The sequence below is a fragment of the Hetaerina americana genome, unplaced genomic scaffold (assembly GCF_022747635.1).
Source record: "Hetaerina americana unplaced genomic scaffold, ioHetAmer1.1.p SCAF_8, whole genome shotgun sequence".
In the NCBI taxonomy this organism is placed as follows: Eukaryota; Metazoa; Arthropoda; class Insecta; order Odonata; family Calopterygidae; genus Hetaerina; species Hetaerina americana.
Window position 1 is genome coordinate 45,147,628 of NW_027287427.1, and position 27,988 is coordinate 45,175,615.

The following is a 27,988-nucleotide window of genomic DNA, read 5'->3' on the forward strand; positions in this document are numbered from 1 at the left end:
CAAGTGCCCGTTGACCGCAATTCTCTGTATTAGTTTTCTTGGAGTACACTCCGCTGAATTCCACATAATCAACTTCACCGAAATTTATTGAATGAAGTTTTTATTTTTTTGCACATTTCCAGTTTTCCTTTCATTAACCTTGATTAAATTGGGTCCTCTGCATAAGTAATTTCCCGCTGTCGAATTCCGTTTTATCAAGCTTTCTGACAGCGTATTCGTATAAAGATTGTCAATGTTCATTATCGAGACTTGGAAAATTCGGTGTTCCGAGATTACGAGTACGTAACCGACTGGAAAGATAAGGCTATTCGTGGATTGTATGAAACCTTAAAGTTAAACGGGACCTCGTGTTTAAACTTTTTATGCGAGATTTTGTAATTTCCTTCGAAGTGAAATGAGGAAGAACCGAGGATGAGGAGGGTGGGAGCTAGACGAGAGTCATCACCCAGCACCAGTACCTTAACCGGTAGATTACCCATGATAATATCGTGGACATTAATGTATGAAGGAAGCTTTAAACTGAAGATAAAGAAGTGGATATATACGTTCACTATTAAAGCTTCAGAAGATTATTATGGACCTACTACTTACTAAACTGTCAACCCTAAGCATTGCTCTCGAGGTTTCCAACACTAAAAGGTTTTTTATTATTGCAGGTATTTGTATAATGTAAGAGTGAGAGTTAAGATCTTAATTTTACCTATAAATTAATCCCTTGCACACAAGTAGCTCCACTGCAAGAGATGAGATCGATAACAAATAGCAGGAAACACAAGAAAAGAGAAATACACACGAAATACGTAAATATGTACAGTGGAACCTCATAATACGAGTATAATCCGTTCCGCGATCTTTCTCGTAAACAGAACACTCGTTTAGTGAAACAAATTTTGTGTATAAATTAGTGTAAAATACGACAATGCTATCCATGCGGATAAAAATAAATAAGATATTAAGTTAATTCAATGAAAATTATGCATACATTGTTTACGATTTTGGATCACGTATTGGCTTGCTGCTTCACCATGTCTCACAACGCCGTGGATAACGGTTCTTCTCGAAACACGCACGGCTGCCCTTTTATTATCATTGGGCCGTTGATTATCGTGACATGTTATTAGCGAGGTCGGCGAAAATCACTTTCCCCTTCCCACGAATTATATTCTCGTTGCTGGTGTCACATTGAAATTGTTCTTCGTCAATGCATATGAGAAGCAACCTTTCAGCATCGTTGAGGATACGGAAACGTTGCGTAGCTACTCTCGTCACTCTATTGGAAGCATCTGGCTCCTTAGCCTTGTCCGTGTTCTTGCAGAATAGGCCAATCGTTGATGTCAATCGATTGTTCATGTGTAAATTACAAATACCAGCCACGTTCATACCTTGTTCGCGATATTCTATGATTTTACGTTTCATGTCAACTGTTATTTTGAATTTTTATTCTTTTATGACTTTCTTCTTACGGATTTTTCTTCGGGGTCAATTTTTAAACTATACACAAAATATTATTAAACTTTGCACAAAAATCCACTTTTAATATATTTTAACACAAGTTTGAAAAATAAGAGACCACTACCGAAGCTAAGAGTCGTTTTCGGGACCAATATTTGTGCTCGCTTTACTACGAACGTAATTACTCACTGTATGAGGTGTTTGTTAGACGAGGCTTCACTGTAGTTTACATTTATTGTATTTCATTTCGTTTAAATCATATTAATTATTTCTTTAAAATTGGAATATATAGTAACTATTCCAAGTAAAAGTAAATCATCCCACACCTGTTTCTTTCAATTAATGGTTGCAATCTATCTTTTCCAATCACTTCATCAATTTTTTCCGAATCTTTTTTTGTGTCTCAGGGTAGAGTATCAAGTAAAAAAATCAAATGGCATGGTGCTTAATGCCGTATCAGTTCCAACCAAAAAGAACTAATCGTTAACTTGTTTCAGCTATCTTCCTCCAAATGAAATTCTTACGAATCCCCTTGTGTGCAGGTTATGTCCCTTTACTTTGCACTTATAATTTCCCCCACCGTTTAGCTTTCTGCTTAAATATCTTCACTTAAGTATTCTTTTGATTGATTATTATTATAGGTATTCTACCGGTTATTGTAGGTTTTAGATAGACACAACTACAAAGTAAATATCTTGCCTCTGCTTGCAAAACAAAATCAAACATAAAACTCTGCAACAAATCCCTCTTCATCTCCGTATACTTACTTCCTCCCTACATTCCGTCCAACATCCCAATACTTTATCTGCCCCTTTCTCAATTCCCTAACATTTCTCGCCTCTATCGGTGTCTTAATGATCCCATAGCCAATCCATATGGTTTCCATCTATTTTTTCCGTCTTCTTAGGATTACTCCCGACAATCCCCTCTCTTCACCCACCATACCTAGCATTTCTTCATTTGTTTTCATTTCGGTCCATTTCGTCTTCTCCGTCCTTCTCCAGACCCACATTCCTAAAGCCTCCAATCTACGCCAATCATCCTTCTTCAATTATCATGTTTCCGCGCCATACATAACTACACTCTACGAACTCCCATATCCAAATTTTAAAGATCTTTTTCTTATCATCCTTACTCAACTTCTCTGTCATCAATGTCATCCTCTGTGTGAAATCTTCTTTGCCTAAGTCAATTCTTCTTCTTATATCCTAACTAACTTGACCATTTTGGTCCAAAAATTTTCTAATTCAACTATTTTTCTACCCGAATAATAGTTGAATTATAAAACTGGCACCTGAGCCGTCTGAGACATGTAAAGGCTGCGCATTTGTCTTTAACACTCCAATATTTTCCAATTTCCGCAGTAAATTCATTAGAGTTTATTAATTCACTCTATCAAACGCCTTTTCGAAAGAGCCAAATACGTCACTGCACGCGTGCCTCTCGCCTTCCTGAACCTAAATTGATCCTCCCCTTGACAATCAGTTGCCATGCCTTCCATACTTTTGTTGATAAGCCTGAGAACCACATTAGCTGCGTGCAAAATCTAACTTATAGTTCTGTAGCCCTCACATGATGTAGACGTCACCTTTTTGGGATAGAAACTAATACAAAGTATTCCGGTCATATTCCTTCCTTAAAAATGATATGAATCAATCCATATAGACTCTTCCTCCCACAATGTCCTAAACCTTTAAGTATTTCCGCAGGAATATTTTCTACCCCCAGGGTCTTATTTGATTTCATTTCCCTCAAGGCCCTTTCTATCTCATCGTCAAGTATGCCTGGGCCTAAACTTTTTTCTTCTACGTCATAATCTCTTTCTATGTCTATGCTCGTGGGTATAAGATCTTTACTATATAGTTCCTCTATATATTCCTTCCATATCTCTCGGACGTTTTTGTGTTAACTATTATCACACCCGACTTATTAACTGTTAACACAGATCTTCCCTTCTTACTTCCCAATAGTGTTTTTTAACTTTCTTGTATAGGGCACCAATTTCACCCTTCTTCTGCAAACTGTCCATATTCTCGTCCTACGTCTTCCATCATTCTACTTTTGCTTTATTCTTTACTCGTCTCAAATTATTATATAACTCTTTGTGCTTCCTTCTACCTAGCTCTGTGTTTACATTCTTCCATTTTCTTCCTTCATCTATCTTTCTAATAATCTCATCCATGTTCCATAATTTCCATGTCCTTTTCCTTTTAACAGTTTCTTTAGTTTCTTCTAAGACATACAATATCCCTCTTTTGATGTATTCCCATTTTTCCTCGATAGTACTCCGCTCTTTTCCATCATTCCTGATTTTCTCTACAGCCTGCTGATACCCCTTACTTGTCATTCTAGTTAATGCTTCCACATCCATTTCATAAAACGCCTTCCTTGACTTATCTTTTTGAAACGGACAAAACGCTTCATGAGCACTAAATTGTAATCAGAGTCCGCATCCTCTCCCGGGAAACTGTGCGAATTGTTCACGCCTTTGCCTGACCATAATATTATCGAAGTGACACCTTTCTGAGTCCCCTGGCATCTTCCCTCTATATCTAAGCCTTTAATTTTATTTTTTTATATTTTAGTACCCTTCACGCCACCGCTAGGGTTTGTCAGGGGGTGAATACACACCAGACTAATTTTGATTCGAATATTTTTACCACTACGGCAGTCGGACAATGTTATTCTGGCCCATAGTCGTTCGTGGAATAAAATGACATCTTGTATCTCTTTGCTCTATACTTCATCTCCCTAACTTTATCATCATGATTCCGCCTACCGTAGTACGATGGGGTTAATAATGCATTTATGTAATGCTTCATTTACGAGCATATAGTTATGCGTAAACGTAATTTCCGCGACCTTTCTCCATGCCTAAGGAAGGGGCCCTTACCTAAATATAGACTACAAACAACATGTGAAATTGCATATACTGATATTGCATATATATTTTAATAGGGGTTGGCTCAGGTGCCGATGGATTGGTTACTGGTATTCAGCTGTATGTTCAATTTATTGATACACATACATTAATGGGATCTTACGGAGCAAGGTCTCACGGGGGAATATATCATTTTATCACAACGAGATCCGAGTAGAAAAAGGGAAAAGGGGACCGCGTACCAATTAAGTAATTATAATATTTTAATGACTACAACAACTGAGGCAGACGTCAAGTTGACGTTCCCTTACAGGTACAACTCTGGAGCTAACTTCTTTGGACGAGAAAAACACATGAAAGGGAGCTGCCAAGATATTTGGGACTCTCCGGTCTAGACCCGGGAAGGAAAACAGGCGAAGGTCAGCAGCTTCTTTCTCTGTCGGTTGCGTTGATAAATTCTTTCGCCGATTTCTGCTGGCCTATAGCACTGTCAGACGGGAGAATATTGGCGTTGATTAGGGGGGAGAGAAAAAATAATAAGACAAGAATGACCCCGTCCACAGGGGCGTGTGGAAAGCGAGGTAGGGGATTCCAACCGTGGGAACAAGCTGCGAAAACTTTTACAATCATAAAAAGCAAAACGGGGGGGGATGTAGATCATTTAACGCCGTCCTACGACATTAAACGTTTACGAACTAATTCAAGAGTGCGTACGCGTTAACAACCATGGCGGTTGCCCTCGGGAGAGAACCGCCGCCCGTGACCACACCGACTTCACGCGTATTAAGCAAGCATTATCGACCGCTGAAAAAGTAATATAATTATCGCAAAGCAATTTTTTTTAACAAAAAGGAATGTCGAAGGAGAGAAATGAGTTTTCAGGAAGTATTCTTGTTGTTTTTCTTAGTTACCAAGCAGAATTAAAAAAAACATTTGCATAGGAAATTCGTTCATGAGGTTGGGAGGTTAACTATGAGCTGCGAAAATATTTATGGGTAAAAGAAAAATTTTAAGGCGAGCACACCTGCTGTTATTTGGAAAAAAATATTGGGGGCACAAAAGAAACTCGTTCGCCCTAGCTCGAGTTTTCTTGGCTCCTGCCTGAAAGAATTTCGCTCTAAATTTAGAGAGAAAGTTTTCCATTTCCGACACCTACGATGAAAAAAATGCCGAAAAAGTTCGACAAAAAAACTGGCTGTGGCGACAAGTTGCTCAGAGTCGTAACATTATGCAACGAAATACGAGTACCACTCATTATTGCGATTCACTTAAGGGAAATTCACTCTCGGTTAACTGAGGGCAACGGCGAAGCAAATAAAGGTGAAGCTAATTAACCGAACTTGACGCATGATAAATTTTATGTGAACTTCCCCGTTGAGATTTAATAGGATGAATTCCGATTGTATACATTGATATGTTTGAGGGGATACGTTAGTTCTGAGATATCAGGAGTGAAAAATAAATTTGTTAAACTTATTGCCTACCTGACCTCACAATTATTAAAAAAAGAGAAATGAAACCAAAATATTAATTTCACATTAGAGACAAGGAATACAATAGTGAGTGTCCTTAAGTGATTTTATATATCTTACATATATATATATATATATATATATATATATATATATATATATAACAAAGTCGTAAATCGTGTTAGTTACACCAATTATAACTAGAGAGCGGCTGAACCGATTCTTGGTTTTTTCGATACGACTCAGCCCATAATAGCAGAATAACCATTACAATGTCGTAAAAGTATCGTATCGTCAATTTTCATGATATTTGGCTCTTAGGATTCGTATCAGCCCAGAATAGCAAAATGAGCATTTTATGTAGTAAAAGTATCGTATCGCATCGCTTCATCGAAGAAATTTCAACGTCGGAAGCTAAGCGACGCGGTTCCTGGTTATCCGGATGTGCGTTCTACTGATGCTATTCACCTTATTTTGACAGTTCATCCGAAGAATGATGAACGCTTCTATTAGCGGTTGCCAATGGCGAATGTTCGAGGGCCAACATCGTTCGAAACACTACGAACTGTTATTGGTATAGTGTGCCAAACATTTCGTGCTAGATGTCAAGAGCTCAAGCTGCTTGAAAACGATAATCATTGGGACACGAAAATGGCTGAAGCAACTATTTCTGCATCTCCAAGTCAGATACGCACATTATTTGCCATCATCCTTTCGACATAATTCCCATCCAATCCACGTGCCCTGTGGAACAAATACAAAGATAACATGTCAGAAGATATTTCACATCGAATTCGTGTAAGTTCAAGAAATCTCGACATTGAGGTAAATGAGGAGATGCATTATTTGTTGTTGATTTAAGACGTGTTAACTCATGAGCGGAAGTTTATTAGTGTAATTATTATTAATGTCTGCCCTCCATTTTAATAGAACTTAATTCGTAAAAGCCGGAGACAAATTTGCAGGAATTGAATGATGATTAGTTCAGAGGAATGGATTTGAGAATTGACCGTATAAGATAAAGTTCAGTAAATTGTGTTTATCCCTTAATAATAAGTAATTTTCCATAATTTTAATTGATACTAAGTTCTTGAATGTGTCAAATTAAGAAGTGCTTGTTAAAATGTTTAAACCACCCTGGCGTGTAGCTTGGGAACGAGGAGAAGTGTTACAAAATCGATTCGAGTCAAGACATGGGAATGCCCTATGGTAAAAATATATTCAAGTATGGGCATATGGTCGGGGATTCCCTTTCTCCGATGGTACTCCAGGGCCTCTGATGGGTTTCAAGGCCTACGAATACGAGGCGCTTACGACTTCTACTAATTCCATTTCGTATCCAAACGGAGATCTAAAATTCAACGCTTTGGCGTGAGAAATTTCTCGAGAAGAGGCCGAATGAACTTCTTTTTTATCAAACACGCGGACACTCACCCCGCGACGTGCTATCATTGAACGGCATAGCCACCCGTACCTGACCTACGTCAATACTTATCATTTCCACTTACTTCCCATACATGGAAGACAAATTATTAACGGAAACTCGTATTTTATTTATTTATTTTGTCTTAGTCCGAAAACAGCATTCCGACCTTTATATCGGAACAATAATTTAAAATTTGACAATTACATACACCCAAGGCCTAGATGGAGGAAAAACCACCAAGGCGGGATTCGAATCCGCGACCACAGGGTTGGCAGACTAGGACGTTACCCCGCCGCCATCGGGGCTGGCTAATCAAATTTCATCGCAATGGTTCATCGCTTCCCTCCTCCCTACCTCTTGCCAAATAAAGTGGTGGGCACTTTACTTATATTTCCAAGTAAATATTGTAACTGAGACTGTGAATGGAGTTTTATCTTTTGATAGAGGAATTTGTTCTACAATCCCAGAGTAGTTCAAAGCTGTTTGTACCAAACAGTGAGATGGTCGACTAATTTGCTATATGAATTTTTAATTTATTTATGGTTTTGATTTAGGGCAAAACGGAAGCAATATTGAAATATTCTAACCAGATTTGATGAACGCCAGAAGAATGATCAAAATAAACATGATTTATAGTTCGTCACTGTGATAATCGAAAAAAATAATTTTTCGGTTTTCTATCGAATGTTAAAAAATGTTTTTTTTTCAGAGAACTAAAAATTTGGAAATGTTATATTCCCCAAGTAACTCTCTTTTGAATGATCTTAATCATTGCTCTCTATCCTGCAGAAATTATGCATGCTTTGAAAATCCAAAACTAATTATTTTGGTTTTCATAAACTTTTGCTTGGGTGTTCCTTATCCAAGCAGTTTTCCCCGAAATCCCCGCGCGCTCTTCATTCGTTCGCGCGTGGCCGCAATACTATCGCCTTCGCCTCAGCAGTCTGTTTTTTCCACCGCTGACAACTGTGCAGTCAACGACCTCGATTGAAACGTAAGAACTTTTGCTGATATTACCTAGCTATTTACTACTACTATCTAGACATTTTCCTTTGCTTCGCGTAGATGTTGAAGGAAGTCGCTCGATAGGGCGATGAAGACAGTATTAATGACTGAATTATAGAATGCAAAATTTGATAAGAGGGATAGAGGACTTCGAAACTTGTTTATCAATATATCCTGGTGACGGCAAATATTTTTCAGTGGTATCCCGATTCCTACTTGAGGTGCTTTGTGGAGAGCACTTTGAGTGAGTACGCCGTCCGTCGGATGGGGCTTTAAGCTGCCTGGACCCCTTGGCGACTTTCGCTAAGAGTAGGCTAACGCCGGGTTTCTCTCCACCCTTTATCCTTTCCTATCCATCCCTAATGACGCAAAAGACCTTAGCTGTCGATCGCCTCCCCTAAATACTACTACTACTCGAGTGTTGCATTAACTTAATTAACTTAAAGCAGGAGGGAGTGAATCATAACCGGTCAATCAATCATCCTAAGGGTAATATGCAGTACAAATATAGTCATATATGTGATAAATTCGGATGGATGGAAGTTTTCAGCTTCGAAAGTGGTGAACAGAGCGAACTCTTTCAATTGGAAGCTATTCCGGAACTCAAAAGGTCAGCTCAGCATGCTTCCCTCCGATCGCCACCTCTACCCGGGCTGAAAAACTTAATTTATGGGGTCGATCATACGCTTTCTCTCGTCGCCTCACGATAAGCGCTTGGGGCTAAAACATTGGAAATCAAAGGCCGAATAGGTATACTGCTACACAGATTGCTTACGCTGATTTTGCGGATTTTTTCAGACCAAAAAATCTGGTCATTGATGGATTCATTTGTTTTAGGTTGCGTTTCTCCAGGGGGATTATTATCACTTCACATGAGTTGATGGAAGCTTTGCACGCATCCTGATATTCGGGTGTGGGGTCCTTAGTTAACACTATTGCTTTGCTATTCGAGATGAAATCTTCGCACTTCTTTATGTAGTCACTTCTATCCAGGATAACTGCTGCGTTACCTTTTCTTTTTTCGAAAGTGTGTCTTTGATTGACAACAAGGCTTTGCACGAGGGAGATAACCTCCTTTTTTTGAAGATGATCTCACTTGCTCTTTGGTGGACTCTATCATCAAAAGTGATCCATTCAGCCCAATGGAGAGAGCTAGTCAATTCTTGAAATGATAAAAAGAGGTAATGAGAGCTTGAGTCTCTCTTGACATAAGATTCGTTCGTAAGATTCGTAAGAAGAAGACATTCGTGAAGCTCTCTTTTGATCCATACCCTTTTCGCGGCTGCTTCTGCGAATCTCCCGGCCGAAGACGTGCTCTTGCACTTAATGTTCATGTACTTAGGGATGACTCCGAGGGCTAGGCACTGGCTGTTGAAGTAGATATTTTTTTATGCAAGTCGGTATTTGATGGTCAATTTCCGGTAAAGACTAGCCTTAGTTGCGCACACTTGATAAATAGAACAGTTTCTGACGTGACTTGGTGGAAAATCTTCATATTAAAATTGAGATTAAACAATTTGGCTTTTCCACATAGACATTTTTTATTTACGATAAAGGTTTCGTTATGGTAGCAGAGTATCTGAATTAAAACAGGAAATACATTGATGACTTCCTGGAAAGTAAAGGCAAGCCACAGAAATTAATTTCTGATGAAGAGTGAGTATGGAAGTTGGCCCTTGCTGCAGACATAACTAGAAATTTTAATTTTCTGAGCCTAAAACTAGGAGAAAAGAAAAATCTAGTTTCTGATGTATACACCCACCTAAAGGCCTTAAGATCTATGCGTCTTGTTTTTGGTTTAACTAATGCAGGTTTTAATGTGTAGTGTATTAATTTGTTATTAAATAATAACCAAATAAAATAGTCGTGAATAAATAATTAAAAACAGGAACTATGTTTTGATTCTTTTTTATTTAGACTTCCAATGTGTAGTCGGCCCCAAAACTGCAGTTTGATGGTTAATGTGGCCCTCGGGCTGAAAATATTTGAGACCCTTATCTGAATCTGGGTTGCTGAAATCTGTAAACCCGAGAAAATCAATAATATTCATCATTGATTCCCAAAATTCTTGTCAGAGCAATGAGTCCCAATATATTTTAACAACACAGCATATTCACAAATTGGAAATCCTTCAACTGGGTTTCCACTGAATTTCTTTGTTGTTAATTTATATTAAACAAAGTCTTGGAGCTCAAGCATAATTGGCTAAACACTCGCCAGAATTAACCTTCACCTTTCATTAGGAAAACTATCATCATCTGCTACACAGACTTAAAAATTGGTGGGATAATATTCTGGTGAATAGGGTTTTAAGTGATTGACCTCAGTCAACTGAATCAAACCTGAATGACTCCACGCACACCCAGCTTTAGCCAAGGTGCTGGGTTATTGAGGCTTAAGATCATCCTATGAGTTCTACGTAAGCTAATGTATTTGTGATGTAATCTAATGTGTTTGATATTTTGATGAAGCCCATACAATTATGTCATCATAACTATTGTCTGTTTAATGGCGTATACGAGGGCTGTTCAATAAGTACCCGTGTTAGAAATGAAGAAACCAGTATTTCAAAAATATTTTTTTATTTTTCAACATAGTCCCCTTTTAGAAAGATACACTTCGCCCAACGTTCCGGCCATTTTTTTAACCCCTCCAAAAAATAGGATTTGTCGAACTCTCAAAAATACGCCTCTGTCTCGGCGATAACTTCCTCGTTTGAGCTATATTTTTTCCCGCGAGCCATTTCTTCCTGTTAGGGAATAAGAAAAAGTCGCAGGGAGCCAGATCGGGTGAATATTGGGGGTGCGGCAGCAATTCATGACGTAGTTCATGCAGTTTGGCGGCGACAACTCCGGATGAATGGGTTGTCCACCGTGAGCAATCGCGGCACCCGTCGGGCCGACAATATTTTCATCGCCAACGTATCATGTAAAATATTAATTGCCGTTTCGCTCGACCTACCCACGGCCTCTGCTACTTCGCGCACTTTCATTCAGCGAGAATCATGGCGTGGACTTTTTGAATGATTTCCTCGGTAACCACGTCTGCCGGGCGTCCTGGTCGCCCCTAATCAAAAACAGATGTTCGCCCACGTTTAAATTCTTTGAACCAATATCTAACTGTGGTCATAGGTGGCGAAGTGTCCCCATGAACAGCATCCAACTTTGCTTTTAATTCCTCGCATTTCTTCCCATTCAAAAGCCAAAATATTTTTTATGGCGTCTTTAAATGTACACTTTTAATATTTCTACCCAAGTAATTATTAGCTTTAATTACAGTTAATCCCTTATTTGGGGAATTTATCCGTTAACACAATTTTTTGACAATTTTATCAGGTCCAAAAACTTTCTTATAATTCCAATGCATGTGGAAACCCATATTTACGCCATTTCATAATCAGTTTCCCCACTATTTACCTCATTAAGTGCTGTATTAAAAAATTCACATTCTAAAACAGTTAATCATGTGCATCAGTCAATGTGAAAAAAACCTTTTTGACTTTTTTTCATACACATATGCCTAAAAATAATGGGGAACTATGAATTCAGTAATTATTCACACAAAAATGAAAATTATCCTCTACTTGCTTTTTACATATTGTGCTTTTTTCTGGAGTCCCTAGAAAAGTGCATATGTCCATGATTGATTTCTACAGTTAACCATAGTTAATTCCTCATTTGAACCTTGACAGTGTATGGCTTTGGGAAACAAACTGTCCTCCCATCAGGCTCTTGTGAGGGCTTGGGTTGTCCATCTGGCACTCTTAAAGAATATCTCTGCAGGAGTCCAGTGAAGAAGAGGAATACGTTGTTTTTGGCCAATGACTCACCAAGACATGCTCTCTTGCCTAAATATCAGATATAAAATTGATTAACCAATGAACTCCTCATGTGGTCATCATGGTAAATTGTGCATACTTGGGCATTGTACATATGTACATAATTTTAATTATTTGTGTACAAAAATCCTCCCATATATTTCGTTAAAACATTACTCAAGCTTTCATTATTACAAGTATTGATACAAAAGACCAATATTTACATAACTAGAAGTTGGATTCATCTGATAAATAAAGTGCCTGGTTACAGACTCAATTATCCTTAGTTCAACTTTGACCAAGGGTGTTGTGAAAAATATAGTGCTTTTATGAATGATAAAAATCAAGCAAGATTTAAACAGAACCCCGTGGAATGTGACCAACCAGGAATACAAAGTAGTAGTTATCTGGAGAGAAGAACACGTAACAGGTGTGGTTATTTTCACCATTTAGAGTAGACATGCAACCTGGTAAAAAAAAACTTTAAGGAGGTGAAGAAAGGATGAAAAAACCCCTTAATTTGACTTCAGCTTAACTCTGGGTTAAAGGCAACAAGGGATTACAAAGACCATAATCATATCTGACAGACAGATCAAAAGTATATGAATCCATTCAGACAAAATGAAAAAGGATAAATGAGCTTCTTATTTTAATTACCATATTTCCCAGTTCATAAGATGCACTTTATTTTACTCCAAAATGTGCTCTAAAATCTTTCTGCGTCTTATGGGCTTAAGGCATACAGATATATCACTTTGACCTATTCTAGCCAATTTCCTGGAAAATGCACATAAGAGTAAGGTCTTACACCAGACAGACAGACGTTACTTTTCATTACAAATTTTGATAATATCACTACTTGGAGCCAGTAGTATGCAATAGAGTTTTAATAATTCCTTGAAATTACTTTCTAAATAATTTTCAAATAACTTGTAAAAGCATTCAACAGAGTGAGTTTAGTTACATTTTACGTGTGGTCCTACCGTGAAACTTGTACAAGGCCTGTCCCAAAAGTAGTAGGAATGATTCAATTTAAAAAATGTACTGCAGAATTAATAGATTCACTTGAAATTCTTTGAAATAGCATGATTGCGTGTCCACGCACTGCTGCCAGTGGGTTTTCCTCGCCTTGTACACCTGGAAGGCGGCGCCCAGAATGCTTCTCATAGTCCTCATCATGGCCCACTGTAACGCTTCCACCGAACTGCGGTGACGTCCTTTCAGCACAGATTTAAGACGGGGGAAGAGGAAGAAGTCTAGTGGGACTTTGTCTAAAAACTTTGAATCCTCACTCATATGGTATAGAATCTCTAGGCAGATCCGCTTACGAGTTTCCTTTTGTTCATCCGAGAGCAGCCATGGCACCAACTTTGCACACAGACACCTTTCTCATGCCCATATTTTTGGTCACACGTCAATGCACATCAGTTTCAAGGATGCCAAGTTAATCAGAAACGATGCAAATACTTAGTCTATGATCAGTGCCCAACAAAGCTTTCAGTCTTGCAAGATTTTCGTCAATTTTTTAGGAAGAAGGGCATCCTGAATGTTCAGCGTCTTCAACATCTTCTTCTCATATAACCTCCCTAAACAACTTGTGCCATTCAAAAACACCCGATCTACCCATGGGGTTATCACCATAAGTTGCCTTGAGCATGTCATGAGACTCTTTCCTGGTTTTGCCCAGTTTCATGCAAAATTTAATAGCCTAGTGCTGTTCCAATTACTGGTTCATGGCAGAACGTAACATTGACACATTATAGAGATTTGCAAACAAAAGATCCACTCTTCGTTAAGTCTAGGAGCTAACTACTACTGGCCTCCAGTTTTTCCTGAAACTCTCCTCCCTCAAACCCAGCCGGAGAAACTGCCGCTCATCCATCCGTCTTTCCAGGAGAAAATAAGTCCTACTATTTTTGGGACAGACCTAGTATGAATTGAGCTATTGAGGATGTCACCCTTTGCTTATACATTTCATTTCTCCTGATAAACTAGCGATATACAGGCATTTAATCTTTAGTGGAATGAGAATAACGAAAAGGCACAGAATATGGTTCCTGTTATATGAATATTGATTATATCAAAATTATAACAGAAACTAAGAGTAGCATAAAAAGTCAGAATTAGAATAACCTAATGGGATATAAAGAGAGAAGATTGTCATGCAGTATAGCAGTTAAACTTTAAGCCATGAATAATGCTTCAGATTACGGGAACAGAGCAGCTGAGAGGTATTTTAGCACACCTACAACTGAAAAGATGATATAAAAATAAAGGAAGCCAAAGATGGATTTACTGAATGCAGATATATATTTTTAAAACTCTACACTCTTGTATTCTGGAATAGCCAATTCTTGAGGAACATTTCAAGAGCTGGGTGATAAAAACATGAAGGATAGAACTACTGTTTCTACAAAAATGATTTTCAATGAAGCAAGAAAATTAGTGTTAGGTCTATTGCTGATTTTTCTAGGACGTCATCATGCAAGGGATTCATGAAACGAATTGGTACATGCCTATATACCAGAACAACAAGAGAATGAAAACTTCCACTGTAAGAATTTCTGGGATTCTATGATGAAAAAACATTAATATGGGAGCTAATTTTTTAATGTAACAAATCAATTTTCTTATGTAAAGTGTAAACATTAAAATACTTTCACCCTTTTCTGTCTGGAATAAGTATTTTTTGTAAATTCTAATCAGAAATATCACAGTACATCATATGAGTTGAGAAATATATTATATGCAGACCAAAAGTTAAAAGAATAACTTTTTAAGTTAGTACTTCCTGGCTTTAAACCAATAATGAGCATCTCTCTTTATTTTTGATGATAATCTTCCTGTCACTAGCTTTAGTCATCAATAGTTGTGTAACTAAAATGACCCATTATACCTAAAAAAAATCAGCATGTTCACACAACAGAACTATCAATGCATTTCTTAGAAGTTTATTTAATTTTGAATAAAGTCATTAAGAAATAAAAGAGCTAAGAATAACTGACTAAACACTTAACAGATTTAACTTCTACCTTTTATCAAGAAAACCATCATGATATACTAATATATATTTAAAAACTAATAATGTGGTAGTCTAGCATGTAGAGCATTCAACGATTAATCAAGGCCCCCTGGGCTGGATGACTCTGGATGCATCCAGCTTAACCCAAGAAGTTTTGTTTTTCAGGTTTTAGATCATCCAGGAACCCAAAAGCAACACAGTAAAAGGAACTAGTTGGTATCTCTAACTTGACCCAAAAGTTTTATGGGTTTCATGACTCAATTTGTTGTGAAATGTCTCCTATCTAACAAACCAAACTTCAAGTTGAACATATTGGTAAATTCCTAAATTCCACTTTCATACATAAAGTAATGATTATTTAATTTTTCTGGCTTGCTGAAATATGGTAGTATATACAGTATAGTCCAACTGCTATGCCAAGCAAAGTAATTTTTAGCTTTTTTTCATATGTACTTTATCACACATACCTGCCCCAAAGGGAAGCAATGCTTCTCGATTAATTCCTTTCCCATTCTTGAGTAAAAATCTTTCTGGGATGAATTCTTGTGGAGATTCCCATAGCTCTGGGTCATGATGCAAACTACAAAAGTTGCACACAACTATTGACCCCTGAAGAAAAGTTTGATGAAGGATGAAAGAATATTAAAGGCAATCAAGTTAAATCAGCAAAAGCTTTTCTAAAGTGTTCATTAAGTGAAAGCTTAAAACATTCACTGTAGGTAATATATGATGTTGAAATTAAGTTCAGCTTTTGTTTCATCTACTTTTTTCATTGCTTTGATGAAAGGAGTATAGGCATTTAATGAAGCAATATTCATACATTTATATGAGCCTACCTTGGGAATATGGTATCCCCTGAAAGTAATGTAATCTTCATTGGTCACTGGAGTTCGTGGTAGAGATGCTGGAGCAGTACAGCTTAGACGAAATACTTCATAAATGGTAGCCTCAACATAAGGAAGCCTATAAACAGTAATATTTTCCAAAGTTATGTCCAAAGTCTGTTTGTTCCAGCAATAGGATGCCCAAAGAATTGTTCACAAATTCAACTGAATTATTCATGCAAAACTATAAAATTGCATAATAAGTATATTTGACCATTGGAAATTTAATATTGGCGAGGTGCCCTAAACTGATTGCCAACTGAAACTGCAATCAAAATGCAATCAAATTTTGACTATCCAGGGAAAGTGCAGATTTTCAGCAATGATGTACCATGGAGAGAAGAAAGTGAGGAATTTACATGTCTAAATTTTCAGTTTTCCTGAAAAAAAAGGACACAAAAGCATCCACAATTGGAAGTAATATTTTTTGTTGCAGTAAGGACAAAAATGAAAATGTTATAAAGGAAATATTCTTTCTTGACGAATAAATCAAGGCACAGAAAAATAAAATAAATAAGATATGAAAACTGGGTGTAGACTAGTTCTGTTAAGGAAGTGGAAATCAAAGCCTAATGAAGTATGAGAATGATTACAAAAGTTTTTGAAATGGATTATCAACAAATGACTTACCTAAGAAAAACTTTTTACACTTTTCAATGCAACCTCCCTGTACACTAATGGACTTGTTCCAGTGATGTTCTAATGACTTGATCCCATCTCGAAAATTAGAACACTTCAGACCTGCAAAATATCCATCTAATTTGGCTATCAGTTCTTTGTTCAAAAAGAATCTTCATCCACCGAGGAAATTGTTGAGCTTGAGGAAGAGATGGATATTTGATGGAGTCAAATCAGGCAAATAAGGGGCAGGCGTGCTAACGATTCACATATTACTTCAGGCATTTTTGCCATGTCAATGACACTTGTGTGGGCGTGCATTGTCTTGATAAAAGATGACTTTCTTTCTTGTCAAACCTGGCCTTTTTTTGTGTATCTTTTGCTGTAGATAGTCCAGGAGATTAGCGTAGTACTGTCCAGTAATTGTTTTACCAGTGAGAAGATCCAAAGCGCAGAATTCCTTTTGCATCCCAGAAAACTGAAGCCATCACCTTTCCAGCTGACCGTGTTGCCTTTGCTTTCTTGGATGGTGGTGAATCAATATACAGTGGAGGTAAATCAACACTGCTTTGACTGCTGTTTTGTCTCTGACACAAATTTCATCTGTGGTCACAAACCGGTGCAGAAAATTTTGTTGGTTGCTCTTAAAATTGGTCAAACATTATTTAAAAATTTCCATTCTGATCTGTTTATAACCCTGCGTCAATAGTTGCAGCACTCATCTAGCAGTTAATATCCTCATATTGAACTCCAATGTTAAAACGTGACATGCCCATTCAGATGACATCCCCACAGCTTAAGTGATTTCTCGCGTATTCAGTTGATGATCCTCCATGACCTATTTATGGACTCCTGAAATAATTTCTTGGGTTATGGCACATTTTGGCCTACCACTATGCAGATCATCATCTAAGTCTTTCCAATCATTCTTAAGCTCGTTAGTCCATTTGGCAATAGTTGACTATGAAGGAGCAGCATCCCTCAAAGTGCCCTGAAAGCTGGCATTAATTTCTTTTGTTTTAATACCTTTCTCTGCAAAGCGTTTAATCACTGCACGAATTTCAATATATCCCGTCTTCATTAATTTACTACAGGAGAACAACAACAGGGAAACAACCATAGATCTCAGAGCTCTTCTCAGAGCACTGACATGTTACATACTTACTCATAAAGGATTGCCTATTGCTGCATGGGAAACTTGTTTTGGTAGCGCAGATATCTGATGGTGATTTGGAGAACATTTCAAATTACCCTCATATATGCAAGACTCATATAGTGCAATGCCAACACTTGAAGGCAATCAAAAGAAATTAATCACACTTAACAAAGCTACAACACTACAATAAAACCATGAGCTCCAGTTTCTGGAAGATTTTCTTAAAGTCAATCTCTTCATAAATATAAATGACTTCTCTTTTGATGTTTTAGTGCAGAGATATTCACTCTTCCTGGCTTGCGTGAGAATAAATTATGTCAAGGCTTACATGACATTGAGATACAATGGCATTAAGGAAATTGAAATCAAGTAAGCCACAGGGATGAATAACATTTTCAAGGAACTACTTAAAAGGTCCAGGAAAATGTGGGAGGAAAGGTTTTTATGAACTAATATGAGGTCTGTCCAATAACTACACAAACTGGTACAATCTGGCAGCCATGACATGGACTATATCCCCGCTCACTAGTGGTGAAAGTTGCCTGAGACCCAATGAGCCATCTGTGCTTGGCAGATTGTCAAGCTGCGTGTATGGTGCCAGTTACGTCAGTTTCTGTATCCCTTGATTTTACTGCTCGTAGAAAATAGAAATTTACAAAATCACAGAGCAGCAAATCAACATCAAGTTTTTTGTGAAGCATGGTAAAGGTTATCAAGAAATTACTGAAATGTAGACAACTATTTATGGTGATATTGCTCTGAAGAAGACATCTATTTTCAAGTGAATTAAGTGTTTTAAAGATGGCCAAAAAGATGCCACGGGTGATGCAAGTCCAGGATGACCTTCAACCACCTATGTTGATGACAACATTGATCGTGTATGATCCCTTGTCCTTACTGATCGTCAAAAAACTGTCCGAATGATAGCTGATAAACTGAATTTAGGAAAATCAACAGTGCACACTATTTTAACTAAACATTTGGGTTTTTTTAAAAATGTGTGCAAAAATCGTGCCCAAGCTGCTGATGCCAGATCAAAAGTTGAAAAGTGTGAATGTGTTACTGACTGGAAAAATTCACTTGACCTGATTTCTTATCAGGGTAATCACTGGTGACAAATCGTGATTTTATGAGTATGACATTGAACAAAAATTGTGAAGTAAGGAGTGGTAAGCAAAACATGAACCTCAAACCAAGAAATCAAGAAAAAGCTGATCAAAAATCAAAGTCATGCTCCTTGTGTTCTTTGATGTTTAAGGTGTTGTTAATCATGAATCTCTTCCTGAAGAACAGATGGTAAATACTGAATTCTACTGTCTCAAGTTCTCAAGCGTTTTAGAGATCTTGTGTGTCGTGCGTGACCAAATTTGACTCAAGGCATGGAATGGATCCTTCACCTTGACAATGCACCTGCACATTCAGCATTCAGATTGTTCACCAGTTTCAGGCAAAAAAATTCAATCACCATCCTTGATCATACTCATTCACCAGATCTTACCCCCTGCAACTTTTTCCTATTCCCTAAATGCAAAAATATTATGAGAGGACATCACTGGAAAGATGTGGACACAATAAAGCAAGAAACAACAAGAAAACAAAAATGCTTAACTGCCGAGGACTTCCAAGGGTGCTTAAAACAGTGGAAAAGAAGATGGAATATGTGCAAAGCAACGAATGGAGAGTAATTTGAAGGGGACAAAATCGATGTGGACTAAATTTTACAAAATTAATTTTTTATGGCCTCTCAAGTGGTTAAAGCATCAGCCCTACAAGTCCTGATCAAGGAAATTTTTTGCACTTGTGATCTGCTCGATTCTGCTTTCCTCACCTCTCTTGCGATGTGTTCCTATCCCTTTTTCATGTAAATGAGCACATGTTTGCCATATGGTGGGTTTTTGGGTTTTACTGCATCACTTCATTATTAGATGGGATACCCCCCCCCAACCTACTCTAAGTGGTTTGATCCCACTCTGACTAATAGGAGCGGCGTGGGAAATTCAATTGCATTGCTTTTGGAATGCACCCCGTAAGACACTAATTTGCCACTAAAGTTGATCCCTAATGCAGATCTCTATCACAATATAAGATAGGTTTCTACAAAAAAACAGCGAACACAGGAAATGAAAATAAATGTGCGATAGATTGGTATTTCAAATTTATTGTACTTGATTTTGTCACAAGGACATGTGCCTTATGAGATCTTACTGCTTGCATAGGCCATGAGGCCCAGACATTCCCCTCACCACCCATGTTAGGCTCCGGTTTTCCCAGAGCAATGTCATCCTTCCATTTTGCTTCATACCCAGGCTTAGTCATACCCTTTGGGGCCATTGAATGTTTGAAGTTATCAGCCGACCATAGATGCCCCTCGTGGACGATGGGTGTTGCCCATTGCATGATAAAACTATATATAAGCCTCAGCCATCTCTTAGGAAAGGGGCTAGTCCAGGGACTCAGTCAGTTCGGATCATTCCTCTAGCATCAGGTTATCCCATGCTGACTAGTGGAATGACCAACAAGACTAGAACCCCAATCCTGCATCAGACAGGATATTCCACTTGTGTTGATGCAGCAATCTTCAGACTGGCCACCAGGACTGGGATTCACAAACAGACTAGTACCCCATCTGTAGGCTATTCATGAAACTGTCTCTATGTATAATGACTCAAGTCTCCTATGGGATGCCCAATTGACAAGCATGTATTGAACTGCCTGATGTCAGTATGTATACAGATACGACACAACCTTGGCTTCTCATTAGTTCAACCCAACACTCTGAAATTCCCATTTCCCTTCAATAATAATTATTTATATTTCATCATAAATTAGTAAATAGAGTTACTAACTGATTAAGATTAAATCATTTCATACCTGGCCCTGTCCTCCAATGATGGCAATCTATCTTTTCCAATGACCTCATCAAGTTCTTGCTGAACCTTTTTTTGTGCTTCAGGGTAGAGAATCATGTACAGAAAAGCAAATGACATGGTATTTAATGTTGTATCAGTTCCAGCTACAAACAGCTCAATGTAAACTTGCTTCAGCTGGCTTTCTATAAATTACAATTGGATAGGAATTACAAAAAATACAATAGAAATATATTGCAATGTAAAAAGTATATCACCCCCAAAATCTTAAATTAAAATTAAAAAATTAAATTTGAATTGAAACTAGTTATTTAAAATTATTATAGTAATGATTGCAGCTGGTCCATCAATATATTTATGATGGCAAAAAAGCTCGGAATTGATAATATGACTGTAACAATAATGAGTCCCTACAAAGTCAGTATAAAATGGCATTTGATGACCAGTTCCCAATAACCCTACGCTTATCCTATATAATTATTATAGGCACTCTAGCGTTTAATGTAGGTTTTGGATGGAAATAACTACCAAATTAATACCTTGTCTCTCCTATATAAACACAACACAACATCCTACTCTGCAAAAAGCCCCTCTTCCTCTTCATATACTTCCCTCCTACCTTCATTCTGTCCAATATCCATATCCTATTTCTGCCCCTTCCTCTTTTCCTAACATTATCCCCTCTATATCAGTCTTCAACATCCCATTGCCAATAAATATGCTTGGCATCTGTTTGTTTGTCTACTTAGGATTTCTCTCAGCAATCCCATCTCCTCCCCTACCATACCTAGCACCTCCTCATTTGTTTTTCTTCCTGTCCGCTTAATCTTCTCCATCCTACTAAACACCCAGATTTCAAAAACCTCCTATCTATACCTATCATCCTGCATCAATGAACGATTTTCCACTCCACATATAGCCATGCTCCATATCAAAGTTTTAATGGGCCTTTTCTTAACATCCTTCTTCAACGTCCCTGCCTTTAACTTCCTCCCTCTTGAAAACGTTTCTTTGTCTGACGCAATTCTTTTCCATATGTCCCTCTTGCTTAGACCATTTTGGTCTAAAATACTCCCGAGATACGTAAACTGTTCTACCTGCTCTAGTTTTCACCCTCCTGTTTTAATATTTAGCTCAGCCTTTTTCTTTCTAGAGAATCGCATAACCTTTGTTTTAATAATATTGATTATCATCCCATACCTCTTGCACTGAATTTCCAATTCACTAAGCAATGCTTGTAGCCCCTTGGCTGACTGACAAACTAAAGCTTGGTCATCAGCAAACCTAACTGATTTTACGAATTTCCCGCCCACTTTCATTCCTACCTCCAGTTCTTCCCATGCCTCTTTAATCATTTCCTCTGCGTACAGGTTGAACAGCAACGGTGATAATGAGCAACCCTGCCTTACACCCCTATCTAAAACTGTCCAACCGGACTCCCCGTTCCCCTTTCGCACCTGAGCAGTCTGAGACATGTACAGGTTGTGGATTAGCCTCCTTTCCCTCCAATCTATTCCTATTTTCTGCAATATACTCATTAGTTTTTCCCAATTCACTCTATCAAACGCTTTTTTGAAATCTACGAAACAGGCAAACATCTCCTGGTTGTGTTCTATATTCCTCTCGATTAATAATCTCATTACTGCAATGGCATCACGCGTATCTCTCCCCTTCCTAAATCCAAACTGATCATCCCCTAAGTAATCATTTGCCCTACTCTCTATCCTTTTGTTTATGATCCTGAGAACAACTTTAGTTGCGTGGGATATCAAACTTATTGTCCTGTAGTCCTCACATGATGTAGCCTTTACCTTTTTCAAAATAGGACCTAACACTGATCTCACAAAGTCTTCCGGCCATATTCCTTCCTCATAAATGCTACAAATCAGTTGATAAAAACCATTCCTCCTACATTTTCCTAAACTCTTAGTAGTTCGTCTATCTACCCCTACGACCCCATTTGATTTCACCTCCTTCAATGCCCTTTCTATCTCATTTTCAAATATGCCTGGACCTAAGCTATCTTCATCGAAGTCATATTCTCTTTCTATATCTAAGCTTGTTGGTATAAGTTCATTACCACACAGTTCCTCTATATATTTCTTCCATCTCTCTCGCATCTTTTCTGAGTCAAATATTATCACACCCGACTGATCTCTTACTGTTAACACAGATCTTCCCTTCTTTCTTCTAAATAGTGGTTTAACCTGCTTGTATAGTGCACCAATTTCACTCTTCCTCTGAAAACTTTGCATTTCCTTGAACTGCGTCTTCCACATTGCTTCTTTTGCTATCTTTATTACCCATCTCAATATGTTATTTAACTCTTTGTACCACCTTCTGTCTAACTCTGTGCTTACATTCTTCCATTTCCTTCTTTCATATATCTTCCTAATCAATTATTCTGTGATCAATGGTTTTTATTGTCCTTTGCCTATTAATTATTTCTATAGTTTCTTCTGTGGCTTTTGATATCCCTTTTTTGACATATTTCTATATTTCCTTGATGGTACTCAGCTCTTTACTGTCATCCATGATTTTCTCTACAACCTTCTGACACTCCTTCCTTGCCAATCCAGTTAGTGCTTCTAATTTCATTTCCTAACCCGCCTCTCATGCCCTATCTTTTTGAAACATGCTACAGTTCATCACTACTAAATTGTGATCAGAACCCACATAACTCCCTGAAAACTGTGTGAATTGATCATGCTGTTCCTTATGTCTAACCAAAATACACTAATCTAACTGATATCTTTCTGAATCACCTGGCATTTTCCATGCAAATGTACACCTTTTATAGTGTCTAAACCAAGTTTTGGTGATGATGAAACCCTGCAGAACTCTCCGGCAGAACTCAATTGCTTTCTCCCCGAGGTCATTCCTTGTACCTAAACCATACTCCCCCGCCTCATCAACATCTCTTCCTTTGCCTACCATCTCATTCCTCTCCCCCAGCATAATCAAATGTTTCCCTGCAGGAGCACATGCAATTATGTCCTCTAACTGATCATATATCCTATCAACTTCTTCCTCCTTATGATTGCTCTGTGGCATGTACACCTGTACAATGACCAAGTTTGTCAGCTCTGCTTTTATTTCTACCAAATCAACTTTAACTGGTTGATTAACTATATTGGTAATATTATATATCATACAGCCATATCATGAAAATTTGCAAATCAGGCTAAAAGTGGTTAAAAAATGTAGCAAAATACTCAAACTGATAAATTACAGATAAAATTAACTAAGATTTTATGTGCCTGTTTGATCAATTTCCTGGTTCGCTAATTCAATTATTTTAATGGTGTAAATGAACATAAATTAGCATTAAAATTTTTCCTGGGTGAAGGTGTTGAAAAAGTGGATGATTTTGTTGGCATGGTGGACTGTGTACTGGCTTTCCTCTCCATGAACCTGGATTCAAATCTTGGTAGGGTCAGAAAATTTCAGAGGCATTCCTATCTCTACTTGGGTGCCATGTAGAGATCCCATTAAGTTGAGTCCAATGCCAATTGTATGGGATGTTCAATTGTCTCTTATTAATAGTATGCTAGTTGCAATTCCAAGTTTCTCTCTACCCTTCCACAATTACCTCTATATCCTACTCTACCTAATTATCCACATATCCCTAATGTCAAAAATGACCTCAGCTGTCATCTTTACTAATCACTTTAATTAATGATGAAAAAGTACTTTAATATAAAATATTCTTTCAAGAATTAACTCAATGATAAAATTTATCAATAAATTCCTTTTTCTCTCTCACACAGAATCTATTTGAAAAAATTTACCAGGAGTACACTGTATCAGGTTCAGCATTAACTTATGCTTTTGTTATTTTTCTACAAATGTTCTAAGCATTCAAATGGCTCAAAAAAAAATAACTGAACATTGCTTTTCATAAATGTAACCTACTTTAGGTGTTTGTAGGAAATTAAATGGATCATAATTACTTCAAGCATTAAAGTTGGCAATAAAAGACTTTAAGCTCAGAACCATTAAATAAATAAAATTGCAAATAAGGTACAAACCATTAAATACATCCTTCAGACAATCCTTTTGCTTCTCTATTTCAGATAAATAAATGTCCATGAAGTCCCTTGGATGGTCATAGTCGATCGTTTTCTTGTGCTCATCTATTTCATTCTACAAAAGGGGTGAAATGCAGAGGCAAGTATGGAAATCGTTCATGATAATTTTCTTTATTTTTTAAAATTAATAAGCACATGCACAAAAAAAAAAAATATATATATATATATATATATATATATATATATATATATATATATATATATATAGATATATAGAGCACTTTTTGAAAGTCTCATGGATGTGATTAATAATGAATAATACTTAGCACTAGTGGACACGGACAAAATCACAGAAACACACAAAAAAGAGACTCACTATTTTTCGAATTTTCGGTGGTCGTAGCCACCTTCATCAAGGAATAGAGGGATAGAACTGAAGGGAATACGAGGGCTGGAGCGATGGATGGAAGGGGAAGGTTGGGAGAGAATTCAGAGGGGAAGGGTTTGGAGGGGCAGTGTTAGAAGGGTGGGGAAAATGTAGAAGGCGAGGGGGTGAAGGGGGGATGAAAATATGTTTGGAGCAGGGTAATTAATGTTTAATACTGATTCCTGGCCAATTACAGCACTCCAAGAGCCAGATGAAGGATTGCTCTAATGTTTTGAGTTTCAGTGGAGCATCAGAGGGCGGGAGGGATGCTAAGATGGATACACTCTGGCATTTATCAAAGGGAGTCTTATGTTCGGAGGCGTGTTTGGGGATAGGGAGCATATCAATTAGGGAAGAATTCTTGCATGAGGCTCAGTGGTTGTTAATTCTAATATTAAAGGGTATGATACACTGCCCAATATAATAGGTAGGGCAAATTTGGCACTTCAGCAGGTTTATTACATTGCTAGATGTGCAAGTAGAGAAGGAAATTGGTGGGAGAGAGCTAAAAAGCGGGTGGGAGAGGGATGGGATTTTGGTTTTGAAAATAGCGCATGTTTTGCATCTAGGTTTATTGCATGGCATGGGAGTGGTTTTGGGATGGGGTGGGGATTTAAGGAGAGGATTGGTTGATTTGAGAAGATCGGATTGGTTGGCAGGGGGTTTGAAAGTAACAGAGGGACATTTGGGAAAAAGATTGGCGGTGGTATTATGATTTTTGAGGATAGGGTAGAGGTCTTTGGCTCTTGGAGTCCTGGAATTGGCCAGGAATCAATATTAGACATTAATTACCCTGCTCCAAACATATTTTCATCCCCCATCCACCCCCTCACCTTCTACATTTTCCCCACCCTTCTAACGCTGCCCCTTCAAACCCTTCCCTTCCAAATTCTCTCCCCACCTTCCCCTTCCATCCATTGCTCCAGGCCTTGTATTCCCTTCAGTTCTATCCCTCTCTTCCTTGATGAAGGTGGCTACGACCACCGAAAATTCGAAAAATAGTGAGTCTCTATTTTGTGTGTTTCTGTGATTTTGTCTGTATCCTATAGTGCTAAGTGTTATGCATTATATATATTATATATATATTTACTGTAAAATTGAACAAGGCTACAAAAACTAAGTCATATATAGTTTATATAAAGAATATAATTATTGATTTCTCAATTACTCTCCTTATTTAGGCTCAATTTTACCTTTTATTCAAGTGGTAAATCCATTCGCATGAAAGAATATTTTAAGAAAAATCAATTAAGTTATTCATACCTGAAGGAATTCAAAAATAGGTTCCAAATAGGAATTAAATGCAGCATATCCAGTCAGACGAGGAAATATCTTTGCTAGCCGCGGGACCGCATTAAATAGGTATGAGGTTTGAAAAGAGACTTGAAGAAGCTTCTGCACAGCTCTTATTAGTTCCTTAAATTTAGCATCTCTGTGATCATATCTTTTTCCAGCCAAAATGTGCCAAAGGACATTAATGCTTGCTCCACCCAGAACATCATGAAAATTCACCTGGGAATCAAAAACTAAATATTATAAATACTGAAAATTAATTACCTCTTAGATCACTATAAAATTGCAAGTATTATTTATTAACAGTCTCCATACTTTTGAAAACTTCTTTCCAAGAACTAGGTCATTGAAACTATTCAGGATGGTGTTGATATTGAAGTGTAATCTTGGTTGTCACATTCACCTATGGTGATGATTATTGATGGTATTTCTCACCTACAGTGAGCATCATAGCAATAATCATCATGTCAACTACTATGTTAATCATTCAGTATACTCCAGTTCTTGATTTCTGGTGTTGGGGGGGGGGAGGGTTTAATAGGAACCCCGGAACATTCAGACCTCTTGGTCCTTTGTGCCAACTCATGAGCCCATGTATAATATGCTTGCTTTATGAAGACAGATTACAAGAGAACTGCCATAAATGTGGGGATATCACCATTGCAACCTCCATATGGGCCCAAAATTGCTTACTATTGGCAATCCTACAATAACATGTGTTTCAGTGTGGCTATGCCATCCCTTCTCAAGTTCTTTGTTGAATACACTTTCTTTCCTGTGGCCACATAAAAGTGTTGTATTTCATTCATATCATCAAGTCTCTACTTCTATTGTAACCTAAAGTTAGGTTTTCTTTTAACAGATGGGACACAATGATAGTTCAAACAACAACTAAAACAATAATTGTCATCTCACACCATTCTTTTACTAGCCGCATCACTAACTACATTTTACATTATCTTCATGTATGAATGATTAATTCATATAATTATTTAGGTTAGTACATGATCTGAGAGACATAAAGGCACGGGCACAGAAACAGAATATGCCATAGATGAGTCTAGGCATATACAATGGCCAGGGCATTCAGTGAATTGAAATCAAATAAGGAAATGGGGATAGACAGCAAACCCAAGCATCAACTTGAAGAGTTAGAAAAGTTTAAGTGGAAGAGACTTTATGGACTAATTTGTAGCATTTATAAGGGAGGTATTTGGATGGAAGATTTTGTAAGATCAGTGTTTTTTTCCCAATTCCTAAAAACAGAAAAGCAGCCACATATGAGGACTACAGAACAATAAGTTTAATTTCACCTGCAGCTTAAATGGTGCTTAGGATAATAAATAAGAGAATAGGGAGGAGGGTAAATGATTAGTTACGGCATGATCAATTTGGATTCAGGCTTGGGAGAGATACATAGCAGTAATGATGCCACTAATACAGAGCATCACAAAATACAATTGTGATGTGTTTGTGTGCTTCATAGATTTTGAAATGGCATTAGTTAGAGTGGATTGGGTAGAATTAATGAATGTGCAGCAAAAAATATCTGTAAATTGTAGGGATAGGAGACCTACCTGCAACTGGCACACATATCAAATGGCACAGGTGTGAGTAGCCTAAGGGGAGTCTAGACA

General features: G+C 37.6%; 1 protein-coding gene across 2 annotated transcripts in view; it reads right to left on the reverse strand.

The window, feature by feature from the left end:
- Positions 1-10,519: 10,519 nt before the first annotated feature.
- LOC139697734 (methyl farnesoate epoxidase-like) overlaps positions 10,520-27,988 on the reverse strand; it is a 40,731-nt gene continuing 23,262 nt past the window's right edge. For both annotated transcript variants that reach the window (XM_071596558.1, XM_071596559.1), the window contains exons 5-10: positions 26,322-26,570; positions 24,632-24,746; positions 20,605-20,785; positions 15,912-16,038; positions 15,543-15,684; positions 10,520-12,083 (exon numbers count right to left, since the gene is read on the reverse strand). In XM_071596558.1, the coding sequence (XP_071452659.1) occupies positions 11,902-12,083; positions 15,543-15,684; positions 15,912-16,038; positions 20,605-20,785; positions 24,632-24,746; positions 26,322-26,570 (996 nt within the window). In that variant the 3' untranslated portion in view covers positions 10,520-11,901. The remainder of the gene's footprint in view (positions 12,084-15,542; positions 15,685-15,911; positions 16,039-20,604; positions 20,786-24,631; positions 24,747-26,321; positions 26,571-27,988) is intronic.